Source organism: Scatophagus argus, chromosome 4 (genome assembly GCF_020382885.2).
Source record: "Scatophagus argus isolate fScaArg1 chromosome 4, fScaArg1.pri, whole genome shotgun sequence".
Lineage (NCBI taxonomy): Eukaryota > Metazoa > Chordata > Actinopteri > Scatophagidae > Scatophagus > Scatophagus argus.
Window position 1 is genome coordinate 24,621,337 of NC_058496.1, and position 16,852 is coordinate 24,638,188.

The 16,852-nt window shown below is 39.8% G+C and overlaps 1 protein-coding gene across 3 annotated transcripts in view; it reads left to right on the forward strand.

Moving 5' to 3' along the window:
• Positions 1–756: 756 nt before the first annotated feature.
• slc4a4a (solute carrier family 4 member 4a) overlaps positions 757–16,852 on the forward strand; it is a 62,581-nt gene continuing 46,485 nt past the window's right edge. The window contains exons 1-4 of one of the 3 annotated variants that reach the window (XM_046385972.1): positions 757–942; positions 1,592–1,689; positions 7,061–7,134; positions 14,883–15,056. In XM_046385972.1, coding sequence (XP_046241928.1) covers positions 1,673–1,689; positions 7,061–7,134; positions 14,883–15,056 — 265 coding nt within the window. In that variant the 5' untranslated portion in view covers positions 757–942; positions 1,592–1,672. The remainder of the gene's footprint in view (positions 943–1,591; positions 1,690–7,060; positions 7,135–14,882; positions 15,057–16,852) is intronic. The other 2 variants (XM_046385973.1, XM_046385974.1) reach the window with 2 other exon arrangements.

Here is a 16,852-nt window from a genome sequence, read left to right on the forward strand (position 1 = left end):
ATACAACAGTCCCCTATTTGGTGTACAATGAGGGTAACCACAGCTATTCTTGCCATGTTGCCTCCAACAGATGGCGCTGTAGATTTGAAATGCAGACATAAGTAAACAATCCCATTAAGTGCCATATATGATAGCAATCCTGCTTTTGTCGAGAGATGCTGGGCAAATATGAGGAGCGATGCTTAGGAATAATACATGGCTGCTTTAACTGTACAATTTGGAGTTAAATAACACAATAAGATTAATATTAAATACATTAATTTGCCAGTAAACAGATGGATTTATGTAATGATGGCTTTTTTTTAATTCATGCAATAACTAGAAGAACTATCTAAACCAGAATTTGTTCAAGTGTGGTTCGACAAAATCAGTGATATTACACATTATTAACGTAAAGTGTCCGGTTTGTTTTCAAGATGACGCGTCTGTGTGAACTGTTTATCCAGTTAAGATAAATGTATGCATAAACCTAGATCTGTGTGTGTTTCATTATTATTTTCCAATTCTAATATTTTTACGGTTGATCCCGACTTTACAAAGTTATTCATATTTTCTTACTGTTGATGTTTTCTGTATCGCATATTGATTGCTGAGTTCGTGCTGAACAACATGTGTTCAAGCACTGACCCTGTCTGGCATTGTTGCACAATGACTTGGTTCAATTAGGGGAGAAAAAAAGAAAAAAAGCTGATGAAGAAGAGCGATGCTGGTGCAGCAGCAGCAGCAGCAGCAGCAGCATCGCTCAGCAGTTTTGACCTCCCACCGGAGGAGTGGCGTTGACAGAAGGACGGTCCGGCACAGAGACGGCAGCACAGTGAGTGCAGCCGCCGTGCAATGCCGTATACAAACTCATCCGAGCAGGGGAAGTAGACTTCTTTACCTTCATGCCACCGCAGAGGTGACAACGAGAGCCTTACAGAACCAAAGATCAAGATTACAGCGGTAGGTTCTTTACTCGTGTTCCCTCTTGAAGTTGTTGACGACAGAAACTCATTTTTTCAGACCTTGTGTCAAGAGGCGACTGGAACATGAATCACCTTAATTTCATTGTTCGCGTGTCACTGTTGCCTTCGGGAGCTTTTTTTTGTGCTTTATGTAAACTTTCACGTATTTCGAGTCATGCTTTCAGCGTAGTGTAAAGTTTTACTGAAACGCTTCAAATTTGATCACACGTTTGTTTGAAGGGTGGCTTGTGCGTAAAAGCGCATCTGGAGCGTGCTTTGTTTTGGTCACTCGGTTCATTGGGCCAGCTGGTGTGATTTATAACGCTGTTTCGCGGGCCTGTGCTGCTTAGACTTTTGTCTTCATATTATAAGCCTAAGATCTGTCGTTGCTCTGAAAGTGTCCTGACATTATATATATATTCTTTTTAGCGTGCCCGGAGTACTCCTGTTATCACAATTTGCATTACTGTATTTTTAAATGACCCACAGGTGGCCCATGCAAAGTTTACTGTCACACCCGTGCTGTGTAATACCCTTCAGTTTTTTCCATGGTCTTGTTGTAGCTGTTGTAGTCTTTCCTTTCAGTATGGCACTTTGGTTGTGACAGAGAGCAGAGAAATCACCTCCCTCATGTGTCACTTTGTCAGGTCGGACATCAGCAGCCGCTCCGGTGATCCACGCTGCTCAGCGCATTCGGTCAGGAGTTTTATCCCACGTAACCTGGAGAGATGAGTGGCAGCAAGAAGTAAGTGACAAGTTTTACACGAGTGCTTTTCGCACTACTCACACTGCGCAGAGCTATGTGAAGAATAGCCTTTGAACGCCTGCTGGTGTTTAATATTAGCAGGAATAAATATTTGTAGATCAGGTGCACTTCAGGAACAAGTGGTTAAGGAATGAGGTTGACAAATTACAACATGTGTTCTAACTACCAAGATTTCATTTATACTTTCAAACATTGCTTTGCAGACAAGGTGGGCTGAAGCTGACTTAAAATGATTTCAAATTTAAATCATAGCTGACTTAATTGTGAGCTACTCTATATATTTGCCTGAGGAAACTATGCAGGGTTATGACTTGACAACCTCCTTAAAGGTCATTTGAAGCTTGAACATGTTAAAGTTTAAGCATTAACACACAAACAGTCATGTAATTGCCTTGAAGAGATTCTTACTCTGGGGGAAAAACATACCACAGATACAATATTGTATAAACTAGAGTGACCCAGAACACACCGTCATTTTTTAATGCTACACAGTCACAGCAGTTTTATAGAAGCATGACCTGTTGGGTTTAGGAGGAAAACAGGTTGACACTTGATTTATTCATGCATCCTTAAAAATTGACTGCTACCAAACATGCAGGAAAGATTTTTTATCTCAGCAGCCAGGACCAAAATTTTGTCTCTTCTAAATAAAAGCACCAGCAAGGGTTTGAATTCAATCATCTGGATCCTGCTAATTTTTCTGATTTTGAAATACACAAAACATGCTTGTGTTCAAAAATTTAAGTCTACTGTTCCACCAATAATATGGATACCTTCGAATCAAGTGTGGCACAGAGGTCCAAAACACAAGAGAAAAGTTAACTACTAAGTAAAACTTGCCAATGTCCAAATCACAGTTAGAATAGCATCTATTGAGCAGTTCAGACAACTATTGGACATTCCAGGATGATAAATCCCAGAGGAATTCAGATAACTAGACAGATACATACATACACAGATAGATAGATGACTTTATTAATCCCCAGAGGGAAATCAGGTTGTCACCGCTGCTCGGTACATTCACATGCCAAACAACAGTACAAAAGTAAGATCAAAAGTAGTTATAAATAAAAATAGAATAAAGTACTTATAAATAAGATAAAGAGACAGAGAATCAGTCCTGTTCAGTGGTCACAGATCTGGCATGAGCAGATGAGTTGTAAAGCCTAAAGGCACTTTTTGCAGGAATGATTTGCTTTATCACCCCTTTAAGCAGCGGGGTTGAATGAGCCTGTTGCTGAAGCTGCTCTTACACTGTCCAGTGTTTTATGGATGAGGTGGGGTGTGTTGTTCATAATTGCCAGCAGCATTCTGTCCCTGACCACCTCCTCCCAGGTGACAAGCTCAGTGCCAACTACAGATATAGCATTTTAAATAAGTTTGTTCAGTCTGTGGGCGGCACGGTGGTGCAGTGGTTAGCACTGTCGCCTCATAGCAAGAGGGTTCCAGGTTCGAATCCCGGTCTGGGCCCTTCTATGTGGAGTTTGCATGTTCTCCCTGTGCCTGCGTGGGTTTTCTCCGGGTACTCCGGCTTCCTCCCACAATACCAAAAACATGCACTTTAGGTTAATTGGCTACTCTAAATTGCCCCTAGGTGTGAGTGTGAGAGTGTGTGGTTGTCTGTCTTTGTGTGTTGGCCCTGCGATTGACTGGCGACCAATCCAGGGTGAACCCCGCCTCTCGCCCGTAGTCAGCTGGGATAGGCTCCAGCTCCCCCGCGACCCTGACGGATAAGCGGTATAAAAAATGGATGGATGGATGGATGGATGTTCAGTCTGTTGGTGTCCTTTGCTCTGATGCCTGCACCCCAACTCAGCCCCGCGAAGAAGATGGTGCTTGCAACAACAGACTGGAAAAACATCCATAGCATCCTGTTGCATACGTTGAAGGACCTGAGCCTCCTCAGGAAGTAGAGCCAGCCCAAGCCATTTCTGTACACAGCAGACTACAGCAGACACTTAATACCACAACACAGTCCGGATGCCTTCAGTCTGTTGGATGTTTCCGAGGTTTGGTTACACAAATGACAGTTGCATGACCTCAGGTACAGAGATCACACTCTCCTCTCCAAGTAGATAGTGAATGTAGGCTACATGCAGAGTGCTGTAGGTCCTACAAGGACAGGAAGACTGATATGTTATCTGTGAAGTGAAAGACAGATAGCAGCTAATATGCAGTCAGGAGTACAAAGTAACAGCTTGTTAAGTTTTGATTAGTTGCACAGCTTGCAATAAGGTTGTTTGAAGGTTTAGCTATTGATTGTCAATATGTTTGTAAAATAAAATATTGATTAAAGGAAAAATCCACACTGAAATACTCCCCCTTTGTTCTTTTTTCACTTTCTTCTTTCTTTCACTTCAACATAATAGAAAGAATAGACTGTGCAGCTGTAAGAGATACTGATAACAGAAATTGTTTTTTATCATTACAATAAAATCAAGTCACAATAAAGTGAATTTCAAGGTCTGTTACCAGTCTTGGACTTCAGCATCTAATAAGCATCTAATCTAATAAGCAAGTAATACTGTATAGTTGATAGTCGAAGTGACTTGTAAGAAAACACAGTTCTGCCTCATAGATTTCAAAGTACATTAAGGTCACAAAGGTTGTTTAGCATAAAAAGCTGCTCTGCATTGAGACATTTTGATTTTCAAGAAGAGCAACAGATTTATTAAAAATCTTTTTGTGTTTTCTTTAACATTTTGTGGCACAAAATATTTTTGAACCGAAGTTGTGTACTGCAAAGCACCAGCCAATATTAGCAGCCTGCAGACTGCACAGACATTCAAAGATGTGATTTTGCTCAATACTGCTCAATCCGCCTCTTTTGTGTTACAGCCTTTGCATGCACAGCTTAGTAAAACAAATGGCAATCATTCACTAGCTTATATTTTAATATGCTGTTCTCGCTTCTGTTTTATTGCTTTTTATTTTTGTGGTACTAAAATGCCTCCCCAGACAGTCCCTGTTAGGATTTATTGTTTTGCCTCAAATTGAAATTCATTCTGGCCAAAAAGAATACAAGAGAAGGTACAGGTGATCACCAGTGAAATGTAACAACCTGAAGGTCAAAGCAAACTGCAAAGGATCTATTGTAAATTGTCTCCTGTGCAGTGTTTTGATTAAGTGGCAAAAGGCATTCTGGGAAATGTAGGAAAATATGTAATTACAGTTTCTTTTCATGACACAATAACTGTGGGAAGGCACATAACATCACACACGGGTGATATGCAATAACAAGAGTGGATTTATTCTCTTAATGTGTTATTATGTGTGGGTGGTCAGCTCAGGCAGAGGGGAGCTTGGCCTGTTATGTCCATGATTGTTCCATAGGTGGCAATGGAGCAAGTAGGAAAGCCAGTATTAGGAGGAGAACTGGTTGAAGGGGGTAAAAAAACAGTCTTTAACTGTGGCTGAATCATGATGCTGTTGCACTCTCTGCAAGTTGACCCAGAACAGACAGAGTTCCACTTCAGACCTAAAGCTTGACATGTGGGCGTATTCTTAATATGCCTTTGAGTAAAAAAATAAGTCTGCTGTACCTGAATTTTAGAAACCAAACATTCTCCAGAATCAAAATGTGGTATTTTTATCAGTATGTTGCCTTCTTTTTCTTTACATTGATGAAGGAATGCAAACTGAGTATATATGTTTAGTTTAGAGGAAAGATGTTTTCAGTTGGTAAAGTTGGTGTGTTCTAAAAAATGACCAAAAATAATATATTTCTAGAATAGCTGTAGTTTGTGTGTTTGAGAGCTCTTTCATCTAATTACATGAAGTGTTGAAGCGTTAATTATTATTTCACAAGTGTTGATTACAGAGTTATTTGTCCATACATAGAGCTGATGTGCTGACAGCGTGGCTGATCAAAGCTGTTAGCAAATGTTAAAACAACTCTGACTGCATGGAAATACTTCGTGTCAGAGTTAAAATAACAGTGATGATTTGACAGTGGTACGATTGTTGCAGACATACTTCCCTTCCTGCTCTGCCTTTGTGACTTGTAACAAAACAAGACACTGATGAACTGAATCTATTTGTATATGTGAAATGGAGATAAGGGGCCTGTGAGCAGAGAATGTCTTCTAATGCTGAGCAGGACGCTGAATCTCGACCAGCTGGAAGAGTATTGTTCTGTTCTGACCTTTGACCTCTGAGACCGCTGTGTCCAGGGTATGTACCCACCATGCTGTCCAGTCCCCTTTGACCTAGAAAGGACTACATTGCTGGAGGACATTACTGAAAATATTAATGATGTTATACTATCAAATGTGTATCTCTGCAGTTCTTGACACAGTAATATTAAATGACTGCCTCATTAAAAAATAAAGAATTATTAATATGTGAGTGGGTAAACAACTTTCCAATCAACATTTCACATTAATTCAAGTACTCCTCCTCTTGTTTTGTTTCATGTAAATATTTGAATTTGCAGCCACTCAGCTGGCATGCAAATAGCCGACTTACAACACTGTGTCGAGCCCTCCACAAAAACAAACAAGCTTCTATACAGCCGCTGAGCCAGTCTGAATGAAACATTTATTAATCCTTTTTCACGTCAGTGTTTGCTGGGAAACAGTATAAGGTGAGGATAAACGTGTGTGGAGGAGTCTCGGAGAGCAGAGGAGGCTCCGGCACGCCGGCCTGTCATGGACTTGTGTGCGTCTTGTCACTTAAGTAAAGCCAGCGTAATCCTGTAAGGGCGGATGAGTAGACAGACATGTGATGCCCCACTTGTTTCTTAGGTGGAGGGCACTGGAGGGGAGGGGGGCTGGCAGGCATTACCGACCAGATGGAGAGGCTTTGTATTGTGTGTGTGTGTTTTGTGTGTATGTGAGCGTGTGACTGATTATGTGACACAACACTAACTGATATTTTTTTCTATAATAAAACACAACACCTTGATTCAGTGTCAAACAGGTGAGACAGAGACAGATTCTGGCGGGTTCAAGTCTCAGTCAGTCGAGCGATTTCTACGCATGAGCAGCACCGCTCTGCCCATCACACTCAATTAACAGAGACTTCCTGTCTGCTCCCTCATCCCCCTCCGTCAGATTAAATCCATTACATCGTACCTATCGACTGCGCACTTTGCCCTCAAGGACGACGCGCATTCTCACACTTAGTTTATTCACTGAAAAGCAGGTCTTTAAAGGTGCTATCTCAGAGCTCTGAGGTCATCACATAGCCTGTCAATGAGTCTTTAATGGGTGGAGATGAGCGCCACCAGCAGCACCAGACTGAGCCCCAGTCCAAACTTACTGCAGGTGAACGAGCCGAAGCGCTATGGCTCCACGTTGTCACTGGAAGAGAAGTGTGAGCAGTCTTTCTTCCTCTTTTACTACTACAGGATGGAGGATGAGGCGGTGCTGGACCGCGGGGCGTCCTTACTCAAGCACATCTGTGACGAGGAGGAGGTAGAGGGTAAGTTTACTTGTTTCTGTACTTTTCTGTGTGTTTTCAGAAGAGTCTGTTTTTACCCCATGTGATGTAGACTGCAAAGCAATATTAACACAAATGCCAGGAAAGATTAAATATGATGTGTTTGTTCTCCAAGGTTCAACTTAGTTCATGAAATATTTTGTCAGTCCCAGAATCTCACCAACAATCACTTGTGTTGTAGACTTTATTCAAATTGGAGATTTTTTTTCTTCTTTTCCCCTAACAACTCAGTTCTTCTGAAAAGGTTTTTTTTCAGAGCAAATACTCTCCTTGAGAGAAACAGGAAGAGCATCATTTAGCCTTTTATAAACCGCCAAATTTCACGCACTTCCTGCATGTACACTGTGACGCTCACCTGTTTAACGAGCTGGCACGAGAAAGATGTAGAACACGAAGCGTGTGATTCTGTGTTTACCTCACTAATCTCTTCAAAGACCTACAGGACAACAAAGAGAAAGCAGAGGAAACCTTCCAGTACACTAAAATGTCTTAAACAACTGCCTGCTGATCATTTGTAAAGAGCTGAACTAATGTAGTAATATTCTAATTTTAATTTTACATGTCAAGCTTTTAAATGGATAAATTCCATCATTCAATGCACAGAAATTGAACTGCAAATATTTGAATTTCTCATCACACTGAAATATAATTTTTATGTGATAACTGAAGTGGAAAATCTTGTTTGTAGAGCAAATATCAAAATTGATTCAAAATAAGGGTGCACAGTGGTGCAGTGGTTAGCACTGTCGCCTCATAGCAAGAGGGTTCCAGGTTCCCGCGACCCTGATGGATAAGCGGTATAGAAAATGGATGGATGGATGGGATTCAAAATGAGCAGACAATTAAATTTAAGATCTCCCTTAATAACACAGAAAGGCATGTGGAGACTTTTTTTTGTAATTGCTTTAATATTTCTAAATATTCTATCTCTGTTGTATAGGACCCTGCTTTTCTTAACAATTTCTTGTAGCTTTTTCTTGAAAACTGTCCAGGGTCCAGGCATTTGTTTCACTATATCCCCAGCTGGCATATAGCCAGCTAATTGTAAACTGATTCACTGAGCCATTTCCATTTTTCAAACCTCTAACTCTCCTTGCTGCTCATGTTGCTTTTTGTTGGGTAGGAGCAAGGTAAGGTTTACATGGTGATGACATTAGCACCCAACATCACTAGTTTCTTGGTTCTAGTCGAGCAGATTAAAGTTTTACTATCCACGAACCTCATGCTGTACTAATTTGTTGTTGTCAATAAATTCCTCAAGTTTGCTTGAATAAACGGCTTTAGCTTTTCTACAGATAATTATTATATTATTATATATACATTTTTGCCCAAAAATCTGAAATGCAACGTGTAGCATTCAATTGTTTTTATGGGAAACCGTTGGCTCTCATCCATTTCATTAGAGTATGAGTCTGTTAGACTGAACCCATCACACTGAACCTAAAGTTTGTGTAATTTTTAAGTTACATCAGTGCATGCATATCATGGCATGATAATGCAGAGCTGACTTTTCAAATCAGACCATGCAGATGTATTGTAGAATTTTTGTATTCTGGCTGTGATGAATATTTAAGTCTGCTAACCGATTGTTTGTAAAAAAACGCAAGAGTAATACTAGCTGTCAGTTGTGCTTTAAGGTATACTAATTTATAATAAATTGGCTAAAGAAAGCTAAACCACTGGTATGATCTGTTAAGCAACTCTTCCATGAGGTCAACATTTTGTCAGGTGTCACCTCAGTTTGAACCCTGCTTCAATCTCTCTAACTTCCTGTTTGTAATCAAGTGTCTCAGCTGTGTCTGCGTGTGTCCTCAACTGCTGGCTAAATCTCTTTGGAGTCTCCACTGAGCTCAGTCTCCTCCCCGCTGCTCACTCAGAGCCGACTGCCTGACTCAGAGGCTGACTGATAAAGAGAAAGAGATGAGGTAGCTTGACATTTGTCACATTGTACACGATAAAGGTCTTTAAGAGGAGCTTTGCTCCAATGGCCACATTATCTTTATCTGACACTGATTAGTCTGCAGTGTCACTCAAGCAAAATATTTGGTATCTGAATTCTGCGTCACAGGCAGTATTAATGCTTAAGATAGACGATTGAGTTACGCGGTCCAGACTCCCCTTCCCCTAGACACTCATGTCAGGCATTCTCCTAAGTGAAAGTGATGCGTGTTTGCATTTCAGTGATATAAATCAAAGTTTCAAGATAATGCTTGTTATAGCAGAGTCAGAAGTAAACAAGGAGAATAACAGTGCCTTCAGACAAAAAGCCCAATGGTCACCATAATCCCCCCCACCCCCAACCCATGAGTATATGCTTTGAAGCTGTTTTGTATTACATTGCTGTCAGTGTTGTGTGGCATGCTGCCACTCTCCCCACTGGTCTGGGCAGGTTCCAGCAGCGCAGTTACTGGGGAAACTGGCGGTGGCGTTGCCTCTCCTCAGAAATCTAGTGGGTTAAACAAACCTCCCAGCATACACCAGGATTTTATTTCATTCAGTGTGTGTTTACGGGCAGCTCCAAAAGAACTTCTTCTTCCACACAAAAAAAGAAGAGGAAGTCGTTGCACAAAGCTGCTCTGGCAGTGTGCAAATCTCCCTTTCCAGCTCCTTGACTTGACTATTTTTTATTCTCTCTCCTTCATCACCGTCCTCTCATTCTCTCACCTTCTTTCTTTTCGTCGTTCAGTCTGTGCAAACGTCTTCACGCTTTGCTTTAGTGCTCATCTGCCAGCCCTAATAGCACTGTGGTCTTTATTTCTTTTTGCAGGTCTGTCTCTGTACTCGTTTATTGTTGCTGTTCAGCCTTCTACCTAATGTTGCTCAATAAATCAGTGCCAAGGTATATGTTAACACAGACTATACTGGGCATTTATGGGAAGGTATATTTTTTCCAAGGTCTAAGTTTGCATTGCTTACACTATGTTAATCTTTCCATTGGAAGGAAAGGAGAGATAAGCTGCTTATCTACAAGAGTTCTGAATTATTTACCTGTGAAAAATGACAGTGATGATGTTTTCGTAGCCTACATTAATTTTGCCTCAAAACTTACAGTACTATATTACAATAAACCAGAAATCTAAATCAAGGGCTTGAAATAAATCATATAATCTTGAAGACGAAAAGGATTCTGATGTTTAGTTTAAATCATGCACAGTTGACGTTGTTAAATACGCTTATATTGCACCGCAGAGATGTTTACTTGAGTTGCATGCTATCCAGCTAGCCCCGGCCTGTCCTGTTTTGTAATACAACTAGTTCGACAGCCCCTCCAGTTTCAACTAGGAGGTGTAACTAATGCTAACTCGACAAGGCAAACAAACTTCATTCAAGCTCAACTAAAATGATATATATTTCAACCAGAACTGTCTTGGTTTGTCTTTACACAATCTCATTCAGTTTGGTTGAAATAAATCCAATAAATCAGAGTAAGAAGGAAACATAATGTCAGTCTCCACACTGTATTCGCTTGCTTCTCTGCCTCACACTCCAGCTGTATTCCTATGGAGGCGTTTTCACTTAGTCCTGAGAAGTGGTCAAATCAGCCAAACCGTGGTGTTTGTAAAGACTGGGCTTGATTGACAACTCGTGCTCTCTCCTGTTTAATAGTGTAATAGCACGTGCTAAGGTAGGACAACTTGCACTTTAATCTCTAACTCCAAGGTATTGGTTTAGTCAGTCAAGTGGATGTAGTTTCTGCTCAATTTCAGTTTTGCACAAAAAGTGGCTCATGAATGCTTGGGCTGCATGTTAACAAAATACAGTAAAATTAAAATACTCTTATGTTCTGTGATGGTTCCCAAATGGAAAAGATCCTCTAGTATACGGTCTCTGTCAACACTCAAAGATAAAAAGGTTAAAGTTCAACACTACCTGCTGATTTCTTACAGGTGATGGAGATTCAGCATCAAACCTGGATCTCTAGGCCATCTGCACTGCATTTAAGTATGTTTTCTTGCCGTTGCTCTACAAACGGGACATTGCCCCGCCAAAACAGATTGCAGCCATTCTCATTACTGCATTATCTGTGGCTCAAATCCATACTGCAGGGGCTTTTAAATATTGTGGTGATTCACTTTAATGGGTGAAGTGAGTCATGGGCAAAATTACAGATATTAAAAACAGGTACAAAATCTGTAGTTTCAGAAGCAAAATGTTTGCATAAGCCTTCAAAAATGCATACTGATACAACCATTTGAATGATATGTATGGAAAGAATGAACGCAGTCCATATAGATTACAAGTACAACATGCCATTTATTCACTGATCCAGTCTCCAGTTTAATCTGCTGTCATCTGACTCAACTTTGGGCGACTATGAGTTTTGTTTCCTAAAGTAAATAAATTCAGCTTTTTTTCCCCTTTCTTTTTAGCTGATGATGCTGGCAGGATTTTAGCCTGATTGATCTAGTGTTTTTATGTTATCCCATAAACATGGGACAGGTACCATCTTTGTTGAACCAAAAGCCTAGTGTGCAGCAGCTAAGGTGTGGGTGATGCAGGTCTGTCTCCAACTGTTTGTCTGTTTTCTTCTGCAGAAATCCTGTGTCATTTGAGGGGCAAAGTTTTATAAAGTGCTCTGTGCTCGGGCCCTGCTGACTGATATTTGTTATCCGACAGGCAAATATCCTCTCGGTTTATCCTCACTCTGTAAAACCCTCACCCCATCCATTGAAAATTTTACCATCAATAGAGCAGCATAAAGCTTGAACAAACAAATATTCCCTCTGACTGAGAGTTCCCGTTCATGTCTTATGTAAGGCAGTTCAAAAAATTTTTAGATCTTCTTGGTCTCTGATGCTCGGCATTAACTTGGTGTGTTGAAACGTCGGTGTCTCTGAATATAGATGAACCCTTAAAAAACAAGGCATTGTGGTATGAGTGAATGATGCATACTGTTGTGGTTCAAGAGAGATCATTGTTTGTTGTGTCGAGGAGCTCAGTCGCTTCCTGGTTGGGTCATGTGCAGTGCTTGGCTCAGCATTACCCAACAAGCTCTAAAAGGCGACGTTAAACGCTGATTGCATAGAGCCTTTTGTTTTAGGAGGACATTTGATGTTTTCTCTGAAAGGTTGCTTTCTTTAGTTTTCCTCTGCTTTGGAAGGATAAATATGTGGAACCAATGAGACTTGGAGAGTTAAACTTAATGAAAAGTATCCAGTATTAGAGTAAAGGTGAAAAATTAATGAAGGTTATAATGATGATGATTGTTAGTGTTAGAACAAACCCTGAAATCTAGTAACAATCTAGAAGCCCATTTCAACTGCAGGAATTTTTCCAGGGTCCCAGGGACCATTTATCTTAACTGGAGAAAGCAAGGTCTAAATTTAATATTCCTGATGCCAGGAACACATGTGAACAAATTTGCATTGATGCATGTCACTGATTGGTCAGAGACAAAGTAATACACCTTGCATACAGCTTCCTTTACACAGCAAATAATTTTAAATTATGTTGAATAATAGTAAGAGGTGTTCCTAATATTATGTCAAACCCATTTATATCAGTGAGGGTAGAGTAAATAATACAAACGGCTCTCAGGATAAGGCAGTACAATTAATATATCTGAATCAATACCTTTCTAAAACATGAGTATTATAACCATTATGAAGAAAGGATTTATTGCAGTTTCTGTTGTATTAGACTGCAACAGTTGTAGCTATGTGTACAAACAAATTTGCAAACTAAGTGCATGCAAATTTTTTAACTTAACTGGAAATCAGTGAGTAATTGCATTGTTTGCATCTTTCCTCCCAAGTATGTTTATTATGTTTTGTCCTTTTTTTGCAAACAGAAAGCAATGACAAATTTGTCCCAAGTATATTATGAAAAAACATAGTACAAACAATATAACATGTAGGTGCTTTTTAACAAACAACCAAATAAATAAGAAAAAACAATGCATACTGACAAAAACACAAATGACAAAGAGAGAAGGTTTGCTTTGGTGAGAGTTTGGTCAGTTATGACACCAACAATATTCTTTATCTTTACCTTTTTTTAATCCTTGCATATGCAAGGATATTGTTCGGTCTGCCAGACTAGCAATAACACTTGAGGATTGACTCAGCTGACACCGGAACAAAGAGAGAGGGTTCATATGCAAAGACATACCACATATTTTTTCAGTATCTTGTAAAATATCCATCCAATATGCTTGGACCTTAGGACAGGATTTTGATATTCAATGTGTGATATGACAAGATATCTGTGCAACAGTCTACCACAGTTGCACTGATATCTTGTCATATCACATTTCTTTTACAATGTTTACGTTAAGTTCATTCTGCTGTGTGTACCACATCCTGCACATTCAGCACGTCAGTCTTTCTTAAGACGAGATGGATTTTTTAGTTGAACCAAAGAGAAATAACTGCTCTAATGCTGATGACATCGATATTGAAGGTAATTTTTGTAGTTATGAAATACAGAATCTGCAGCCACTTGAAAATTACAGGGAGATTACATTTTTCAACAACTTGAAGGATGCACGCTTAAATGAATGGTGACTGTCCTGACCCACCAAGTCAACCTGGAACAATCTTGGGATGAGACTCAAGAATCATCTGTCTCACACATTGCACTCTTCAAATATCTGATTTAATATAAGAGTAATAATAATAATATACAGGTACACCCAACTTCACATGGACCAATGAAATGGAAATGAAACTAGGAAATTAGTTGTTTCTCTGAGACTTCCCATTAACATATCTAGGGGTTAAGAGAAATTGATTTTGTAACCAGAAAAGGAGACAAACAGACTAATGATATCATCAAGATGTGGAATGCAAGTAAGAGGCTGGCACAAACAGCAAAGCATCATCTGCATAAAAGGTGTTTGGCTCTACCTAGATTCATATCCCTTTGTTTGCACAGTTCCAGTGCAAGAAAAATATTTCATTGTTTATAGAAATTGGTCTAATCACTCCTGCTGTGTAGCCCATGTCTTCTCTGTCCATCAATATACGTAGTATTTTTAATAATTCCTATACTACATATCTAATAATAATAATAATTGATTTGCTGCTTTATCATTAAATTGTTGATCCTAGCGGAGCTTCAAATCTTTGATATTGTCATAAAAGAAAGTGGGTTTCCAGTATGGTTCAACAAACTAACACAGTATATCAGCCAGGAGTGTGAGGATTAAATTGCACCTGGAATTTCACACCAAGATTAGTAATAAGTTAAAATAAAGTAAGTTAGAAATAAATGGCATGAAGCAGGTGTCATATCTAAATATCAGCCAAATTACCAGCATCTGTGAAAATAGATGTATAGACTGTTGGCACGAAATCCACATCCATCTGAATTTCATGTTATTAGCAAAGTGTCTGGTATGGATGAGATTATTGACCCTGCACCAGTCAGCTACATGTGAAACTGCATATCCTGTTGGCATTATGCCAACATACATAACAGGGATGTAGTTGTGCAAGCAGTCTTGGCATCTTCACTATTAAGTCTTACTTCTTTTTCTGTCCAAATATTTATTTTGACGGTGTACTGCAACCCCTATAACCCTGCCCTGCTATGCTGTCTTGAAGATGTGAGAATGTTCCTTGTTTAACTGAATTGACAAGTGGACAAGACTGTGTTAGGGTAGTGTTGTCTTTTACTTTCTTTGTAGATCTGTGGTGGCCACTTCATGACTTCCTAAATGTTGATGCTTCTGAATTTGTACTTCTGACAAGGATTGTGCAGTTCATGTTCTGTTTTGCTTTTTGCAGGTCACCACACCATTTACATTGGTGTGCATGTGCCCAAGAGCTATCGGCGTCGTAGGCGTCACCGTCGGAGAACCAGCCACAAGGACAGAAAGGAGAAGTTGACAGAGAACGCCTCTGACAAGTCGGACGCAGAAAACAATGATGAAGCCAGCAACAGCATCCTCAAACCTCTCAGTAAGTTCTGATGGACTCTCTGTCAAGGCTGGTTAGAGCCAATGTCTGTCTCTGCTGAAGGCTGCTCTCTTTTCCAGAAAAATGCCCCTGTAACTGCTGTTGACCCCACAGAAGTTGCTGAGTCCAGTTAGTGGCCAGAAATAGCCATGCTTGTCCAGCTGAGTGACAAGTCTGTTTCGACAGAGCAGAGTGATTTTTCATTGGAAGTAATGGCCACTCAGATGAAACTGTACCAGTGCTGATGTGAGTCTCTTGACTACAGTGTGCAAGTGCATGCCTCCCTGTGTATATGTCCTTGGTTGTAGACATAAGTGTGTCTGTCTTTGTGTGCGTGCGGTTGTGTTAGCATCTATATGTGTTAAGGCCGGCAATTCTTGCTTGGCTGGAGTGTAAAGTATGATTTGCCCCAAGGCGCAGCTGCTCCGATTTGCGGCTGCTTGGACAGAGAGCTCCGGCCAGTTCAGAGGAAACTTGACAAAAAAACGGACAAGAGAAAGGTTACACTGGGTGACTGTGATTTAAGATATAAGTTTAAGAGTAAGCCTAACTCTGATGTCAGTAGGATCTGTGTAACACTAAAAGTCCTATTTGCATTAATAAAACCTAACCCTTCAGTGATTTATAATATTACATCATATCATAGAGGCTTTAAAACTGTCTGAATTTGCACCTTCGATACAATTTATGACTGTAGTCTGAAGGTCTCACAAGGTAATTAAAATCTGAGAACCGCTTTCGAAAATCATAGATTCTTCTTTGATGTTAGGAATACTAGGAATCACAGGTGTCTTGATTCTAGTCAAGACAGACATCTTCTGATAACAATAATGGAGTTATTTTGGAGAAAAACAGAGGATAGAAGGTAAGTCTGTGCTTACACAAGGTCCATGTGTAACTTTAGTCTTCTCAGAATAAGGCTTAAAACATCCATGTATTCTGTCAAATCCTCTAATGAGGCAGGCCATTCTCATTTCTAGTGAATGATGTAATTTTACACATGCCTGTTCTTACATGAAGTGACAGGAGGACTAAAATACACCAGAACTGGATTTTACAATGTGGGGGATTTTCTTCAGGACATAAATCCAATCAGCGAATAGATTACAGACAACTCATCTGATTGTTGCTATGGACCATGGTGGTGCATGTTTAGCAAAAAAAATTGAGTTGTATAGATTTTTGGGTGTGCTTCTTGCTAACAGTCATAAAAAATGAGTTGTAGGTCTATAATAAACTTCCAAAGTGACTGTTATTGATGTTATAGATAGATGGATTGGATGGATGGATGGTTTCTAATTCTAATGAACCTACTATGTACAGTTTTAGTCGTACTCTAAGGAAGGCAATGCACAATTACGACATACTGATAGGTTCATCATATCCATCAGTTTTGAGCACTTCTCACATCATTTCACTTTGCTAACTTTTAAAGACAAGAAGGTAAACAAGAAGGCATAGATATTTTTTTTTCCAGAAGCAGTTTTACCCTCACATTTATCCTGTAACCTCTTGGGAGGGTCTTGATTCTCTTATTGGGATAACTGCTGCCACTACACAACAGAAAAGATATTAAAGAACACAGGTGACAGATGAAGTTGTTGTTTTGGAGGTACTCATCTGTCTTAATATTGGTTCTTTGCAGCTAGTAGATGTAGAGCCTTTGTTTGTATTTACTTTTTGTAACAGATTTTAGAGTCTTTGTTTTTCTTATTGAAAGTCTAACCATGAACCAAAATGTCTGGTTATTCAGCATTTACACTAACCTAGCACGGATGCATGAAGGCTGCATTTTCTGT